The 7,502-nt window shown below is 40.7% G+C and overlaps 1 protein-coding gene across 1 annotated transcript in view; it reads right to left on the bottom strand.

Moving 5' to 3' along the window:
* Positions 1–5,477: 5,477 nt before the first annotated feature.
* Positions 5,478–7,502, bottom strand: part of tenm4 (teneurin transmembrane protein 4) — a 209,579-nt gene continuing 207,554 nt past the window's right edge. The window contains exon 32 of the mRNA XM_037677631.1: positions 5,478–7,033. Within this exon, the coding sequence (XP_037533559.1) occupies positions 6,275–7,033 (759 nt within the window). The 3' untranslated portion in view covers positions 5,478–6,274. The remainder of the gene's footprint in view (positions 7,034–7,502) is intronic.

The following is a 7,502-nucleotide window of genomic DNA, read 5'->3' as shown; positions in this document are numbered from 1 at the left end:
ACAGATGGCTCTCAGCTTTGCTTTCTCTGGTCCATGTGGTGCACCTAACAACACCAAAGTACCCAGTGGCTGTTTGTTACCTTTAAATAGGCTGAATGACCTTAATTAGCATTTGTGATATTAATTAAGGTCAAACTGTTTGAAACATGGCGTTATTGCAAAAAATAATTGTCTCTATAAAACCCCAACCAATCTATTTTCTAAGGGAGTTTTTCCTTTCCACTGTTGCCATTGTGCTTGCTCAGGATGGGAGACTGCGACAAAGTGAAGATTCAATGAGTCTGCTGGCTTCCTTAGATAGAGAACTTTTTTTTCTCAGTTATTTTGTTTCACATTCTAAAAGGTATGTATATTTTTTTTTCTGCATTTTTAAACTAAAAATTCTAATTTTGTCATTAGATCATATTGCATCCTCCTTTTCCTGAGGTTGATGTGATGGTATTGTCATTATGGTTTTACTGTGCTTGATGACATTTTGCCTTCATGCAGCGAACTCATCCAGCACAGGTTCATTGTTAGAAGCTCTTTCCTTGAAAATAAATAAACAGGTCCTCTTTTCAGAGGCTTGTGCAGCTTCAGATAAAGGCGATCTCCAGGAAAATTACAGTTATGGATGGAACATTTCCTTTTGTGTAGTTGGGCTGGCTGAAGCAAACATCCAAATGTGAAACTTGTCTTTCACACAGGAAGATCGAATTTTTTTTTTTTTTTTTTTGCAGGCGGGCTCAAAATAATGTAAAGCAGGAAGAAGCAATTTGAAGAAAGTTGTCTGTTTTGGTAAAACGGGCCATTGTATTGCTCTTTCTTCGGAGCAGCTATGCCTGCAGCAAGCGTAAATATTCCAGTCTCCCTTGCTTCCACCACGTACTGGCAGCAAACTCCCAAACCTTCCTGCCTGCTAACAGGATTAGCCCCAGAGCTCCACTTGTTTCAACTGAGTTATCAAGTGAAAAAAAAAAAAAAACACCCTCCTGGTGGCTTTTGCAACATCAAAGCTTTGGTCTTTAATTTTGACAGGTTAATTAATGGTAAAGTTTTGCACAGCATCCCTTGAGGCTTCTTTGTTCAATAAATGTTAAGTACATTTACTGTTGTGATTTTTATTTATTTATTATTAATAGACTTTTATGAACTGGCGTTCAACCACATGCTCACTTTTTGAGAGAATTTGACAGTTTAAAACTCTTAACAGGTGGCATGTTTAGCTAAAGAACAGCGTGTGGTTCAATATTAAATAATCAGTCTGTGTCAAAATACTTATTCAAGTTTGTATGAAATGTGTTCCAAGGTGAGACAACCATCCTGCACAGGTTCTCTGTTAGAACCAAATATACTGCATGCATATTGTACCGGAGACAGAAATGAACAACGAAAAAGTCATCACATCCAAACAGTGAATGGTGTAAAAATAATATGCTATATCAAAACAAAAGGTGCCCTTAAGGAAAGGCTTATCACCTGCTACATTTCATGCCCATGTTTTAGATTAAGATGATGTATTAGGATAAATTAGAAAATAGCTGGGTGGCATGGTGGCTCAGTTGGTAAAGCTGCCACCTCTCAGTGAGAATGTCTCTGGTTCAAATCCTGGCCAGGGACCTTTCTGGGTGGAGTTTGCATGCTCTCTCCGTGCTTACGTGGGTTTTCTTCTGGTGCTCCAGTTTCCTCCCACAGACCAAAAACATGCATGTTAGGCTGATTGGTAACTAAATTGTGGGTGTGAGAGTGTGAATGGTTGTTTGTCTCATTTGTATTTTACATTATTAGTGTTTAGCGTATATCTTAGATCCTTCTATACCGTTTCTTTTTATACTTGACAATAGGAACTGAAGTTGTCCACCTTACTTTCTTTAAGAGGTTTTAAACATTTGATATTGCCATTTGCCAATAGAAACATCAAAGCAAATGTTCTTGTTTTTAGTATTTCACCGTTGTACAGCACCCTCATTTATTGTTTTATACACTACTCTTATTTTAACTGCATTTTAAATGTAGTTTATCGTTATTGTTGTCTGTACTTTGTTTGTTCTGTCTGGAACAGGTCATAAATGAGTCCTCATGGCTCAGTGAGACTAGCCTGTATAAATAAAGGTTGAATGAATGAACTTTATATTTTTGGGTGAAACTGGGATCTTGAGTACACGATTTTGTTCCACCTCATGCACCACATGTAATGCGAATGACAATAAAGAACCTTGTCTCTATAGTGTTCCTGTGATGGACTGAAGACCTGTCCAGGGTGTCCCCACCTCTCGCAGTGACTGATGGATATGTGCACCAGTGATGCACGTCCCAAAAAGGAAGAAGCAGGTAAAGTTAATGGATGGATGGGGAAAGTATCATAGTTGTTTTAGTCAAACCTCAAAAATATTTTTTTTCTTGCAATCTCAAGTATGAGGGAATGAGTTGAAAATACAGTAACTCTCTGTTTCTAACACGTTAAATTTTAGCAAAATATCTATAAAATTGACCCGAGTTATAGCCATTCATGTTTTGGCTAATGTTAGATGTGGTAACTGTCTTGAAACAGATTTCCTCAAAAAGTAAATCAGTACAAGTGGTGCGAGAGCTTGTTTCACATTGCTAGCAGTAAGTTGGACCCCTTCATAGTGGGAGTTGGACTCCGCCAGGGCTGCCCATTGTCACCGATTCTGTTCATAACTTTTATGGACAGAATTTCTCGGTGCAGCCAGTGGGCGGACAGTTTTCGGTTCGGTGGCCTCAGGATTCCATCTCTGCTCTTTGCAGATGATGTGGTCCTGTTGGCGTCATTGTGTCGTGATCTCCAGCTCTCACTGGAGCGGTTCGCAGCCGAGTGTGAAGCGGCTGGGATAAGAATCAGCACCTCCAAATCTGAGGCCATGGTCCTCAGTCGGAAAAGGGTGGATTGATCTCTTCAGGTCGAGGGTGAGGTTCTGCCTTAAGTGGAGGAGTTCAAGTATCTCTGGGTTTTGTCACAAGTGAGGGAAGAATGGATCGTGAGATTGACAGACGGATTGAAGCAGTGTCTGCAGTATTGAGGACCCTGTGCCGATCCAGTGGTGAAGAGAGAGCTGAGCTGTAAGGCAAAACTCTCTGTTTACCAGTCGGTCTACGTTCCTACCCTCACCTATGGTCATGAGCTCTGGGTAGTGACCGAAAGAATGAGATACAGGCGGTTGAAATGAGTTTCCTCCGCAGGGTAGCTGGACTCTCCCTTAGAGATAAGGGGAGAAGTTCAGTTATCCGGGAGAGACTCGGAGTAGAACCACTTCTCCTCCATATCTCGAGGAACCAGTGGAGGTGGTTCGAGCATCTGGTAAGGATGCCCCCTGGACGCCTCCCTAGAGATGTGCTTCGGGCATGTCCGACTGGGAGACCCCGGGGAAGACCCAGGACACACTGGAAGACTGTCTCTCGGGTGGCCTTGGAACGCCTTGGAATCCTCCCATAAGAGCTAGAAGAGGTGGCTGTGGACAGAGTCAGCCTCCCTGCTCAAGCTGCTGCCCCCCCGCGGCCCGATTTTGAAACAAGCGAAAGATAATGGATGGATGGGAGGAAATAAACCAGTAGTTAAGGTAGATCCAATGTTTACTTACGGGAAGTTTCATTAAAAAATTCTTCCAATGGATTATGATATTTTGCTCATCAACAAATGGGACACCAACAGTTATAAGTACATGGGTTTATGTCTAGCACAATGATTAAAACTTAAATATATGTGCTTTGAACGATTTTCAGCTACTACCACACATAATTCAAAACTGACAGAATTTTAGCAACTTTTAGTTTTTAAGTTGGACATGGTGGCCATTTTGAATTTGATTCAACAGAGAAGGTAATCTGGTTTAGAGGTACAATGCAATGGTTGATGAGATATTTTTCAAACAGACAAACTCAACTAAAAAATTGTGAGTTTTGTTAAAAATCATCAAGTGGTTCGTAAGATATTTTGCTAACAGATATCTGAACACAATTTTGCCTGCCCCTGTCTTTTGACTGTGGGCCAAAACGAATGAGACACATTGTTTCATTTTGAGGTGCAGTGACAAGTAGATTATTTTTTATGTTTTACAGATTAGACAACACATAAATCAAAACACAAAACATAAACACAAAATATTCCCTTTATTTTTTCTACCTTAAGACTACACAGGGTCACCAATGTAGCTCTAAGAGGTATCTACATTTGCATTTTATTTACAGCTTACTTTGATGTCTTCATATTTACACAGTCAAAGAAGTGCTAAAAACACAGTGTTGAGAACAAACCAAAACTCAAAATGAGTCCAAAACTTTAGAAAAGATACAGTCTTCATGACGCAACAGTTATCAGTGCAATATTCCACAATGCAAATATCCTTCATTCATATTTTACTGAACATACATATAGTTTTTGGAAACATCACTGAATCAACCATCGGGGGGGGAAAAAGCACTGTTTACTCCATCATTTGTACAGACTGAGACACAGTCATGATCTCAGCACCCCTACACACACAGACGAGTTCATGTTGGATGGAAAAATGACAGTCAAGAGTGTGCAGTGGCTCGGCATAGTTCAGAACAAGTACCAGAAGTCAAATCAATGTCACAATTTTCAAAATAGTCTCCACTCCCCTCGAGTTTTCACATCATGACTTTTTTTTTTTTTCCCAATGAGCAGAAGTAAATTGTCCTTTTAGAGAATCCACTGAGGATGGGGGAGGGGTGGGTCACAGATGCACGAGAGCTAGAGAGTGTCCATGTAGGTTATTTCTGATGTTGGTGTGTATAGACAACCTTTAGTTTGTAAATGGGAACTAGTACACCTGCAGGTCAAATGCATTTCCACCAACCAAGTGGAGCCCTATTCTGGTGAAAGACAGCACTTTCGATGCCGACCTGCGGGCAGCCCTCAGGGCAAAGGCAATTCGGATCTTTCATCACATCCACAACACAATCCAAAGCCCATCTGTCTCTGCAGCCAGTATGCATATGAAGCCCCTATGACTGAATGTACTGCATCTTTTTTTTTACTCCTTTTCTCATCGAAAATAATCTCCAGCCAACGCTTTTTTCTCTCTTTTATTTGATTGGACATTTTGTTGTGGAATACTGACTTACTGATGAACCAACTGTAAGAAACTGAGATAAGTAAAAAGGCAGCGAGTCTAATAAAGCACACGACTGAACTAAAACCACCTTCTTAGTTTATTCCATGTGTTCAAGTTCAAACACCCTTAAGCATTGGTCAAATACAACAATTTACAATAAAAGGGACAATAATTCACAATTTTTTCGTAATTCACATTAGATATACTGTTAATTCATATAGTTATTTATAAAACAAAACTGAAATGTGACTCAAAACCACCTCCAGAAAATACCTGTTGTTGTTTAATACAGACCTTTATTCCATAGTATTTTCTTACAAGGTTGGCTCTGATACATTTTTAGAATCGAGCTTTTTGACCACACTGAACAAAAAAGGACACATTTTCCCACGTTCTCACTTAAAAAAATAAAGTGTAAAATGAAAGAAACAACCAATAAAAATCCAGCACATATCTATTTGTTGGCTTTACTATTCAATTTAGGCTTAAGGTTTTTTTTTTGTTGCCAATTTTATAGGTGAATCAAAATCCCAACATGCAGTCAGTGTGCACAGAAGCCTTCCATGTGAAACCACAAATGAGTATAAAGCCTCCTATAAAATTATGAGACGTAACACAAATGAAGGTGCTTTGACAAGTTTGACTGTGGTTTTGATGAAGGGCTTTAGCGCCACCAGAAATCTCTCATTATTTATGAATGACGGGGGCTGTGAGGGTTTCAAGTATAAAAACGAAATGATTAAAAGAGATGGAATCTCCTTGGCTGAGGTGCAGAAAAGGCAGAATGGAGCAAGCTCGTGAATAACAATCCGTAAGTCTGGCAGCAGAGTGAGCCAGGGAACCTAATGCATTACCAAAACTCCACTTGGATTCCTTTGAACAGAATCACCAACAGGGATGGGGAAATGGAGTCACAAAAAGAAGTCAAAGACATCACAATTATTCATCCTCTAGCAGCCGCACTTCGAGGGCAAAGACTGGTAAAGAATCTTCAAAAGGAGAAGGGCACTCTTCAATTAATACAGTGCAACTGTTTGCAACCATTTTGTTTCCTTTTTTTTTTTTTTTTTTTACAGTATATTAAAAACCAAGCTGAGCACAGTCAAAGAAAAAATATGTGGTCATGTATACAATTGTCTTTGGCAAAATGTCCCATTTTTCTACGTGTGAGTCCGTCACTCAAAAGCCTTGTGTTCATGTCACCTTCGGCCCATTTCACTCTGTCTCATGAAGTGGACGTTGTTGACACTGTCTGCCAGCTCAGGATATTGGTCAATTGACACTACGTAGTATCCTTCATAGCCTTGCACTTTTCCTGAGCCCAAGAGCTGCTGCTTCTCTCCCTCAGTCCAGGTTCGTGAGCCCTCCTCCCCATCCCTCAGTCTCTGGCGCTCCAGGGCCCAAGCCTGGCTGACGGCTCTCTGTCGGGCCAACTCCAAGACCCGGGCCTTTTCTTCATCCACGCTGCTGCCGTAACGCGTATTCAGAAGCAGCGCTCCATACTGCAGCTGGATGTCAGTGATCCGCCTAGTCCTGCCGTTCAGCACGGTGTTGACCTGAGACACTGTGACATTGACGCCATTTTCTAACGTGCGCCGGCCCACCGTCATGCCGATGAGCGACAGATCTCCTTCCACCGAGCCCAGTTTCACAAAGTAATGGGTATCCATTCCTGCATTAGTGAAGTGAAGGTTTTCAAGGTAGAAGGCATCGTTCAGTACTGCAGCCATGCGTCGCCCGTCCTCATTGGCCAAACTGATGATGTCGGTGCTAATTCGACCATCTCGAATAGCAAATTTCACCCCTTTCTCAAAGATGGAGCCACCAGAGGCAAAGATTTTCTTGTCTTCAGTCTGGGGACACCCGGCACTTTTGGCTCTGTAGATTTGACCAAATCGTTCCAGCTTTACGAAGGCCTTCAGCTGCCTCTGAACTTCACACTGAACGCCCAGCAAAGACTGCAAAACAAAGACAACACTGTTAAGTCACAGCCCCCGCAGCAGATATAACACATTCCAATATATTTTCTGCTTTAAACCTTTAATAAAACAGCACAATTGTGCATTTGAAGACATTGCTAAACATATTTACCAACATTTTACTTCTTGCTCACATTTTTGCTTTAAATGTTTTATCTCTAATCAACTCTGCATGGTCACTCGGCAGAACAGTCTGCTTTCTGAAGTTTTATTTTTAAATGTGAAATTCACTCTTGCATTGAAACTTCAAACCTTTCAAACTCAATGCTGTGGCTAAATTGTTTCCTTTTCGAAAAACATAGGACTGAACGAGGTTGGTTTTAACCTTAGAAAGATCTAAAAATTTTTTGCAGGCTGACAATACTGAACAATATACAGACACATACATTTGTTTGCATACTTAAAACACATTGTTCACGAAAATACCTACTCACAAATTGCTTTTTAA

This window comes from Nematolebias whitei, chromosome 6, assembly GCF_014905685.2.
Source record: "Nematolebias whitei isolate Nwh7 chromosome 6, NemWhi1, whole genome shotgun sequence".
NCBI classification, from domain to species: Eukaryota; Metazoa; Chordata; class Actinopteri; order Cyprinodontiformes; family Rivulidae; genus Nematolebias; species Nematolebias whitei.
This window is presented reverse-complemented; position numbering and strand designations above follow the sequence as displayed.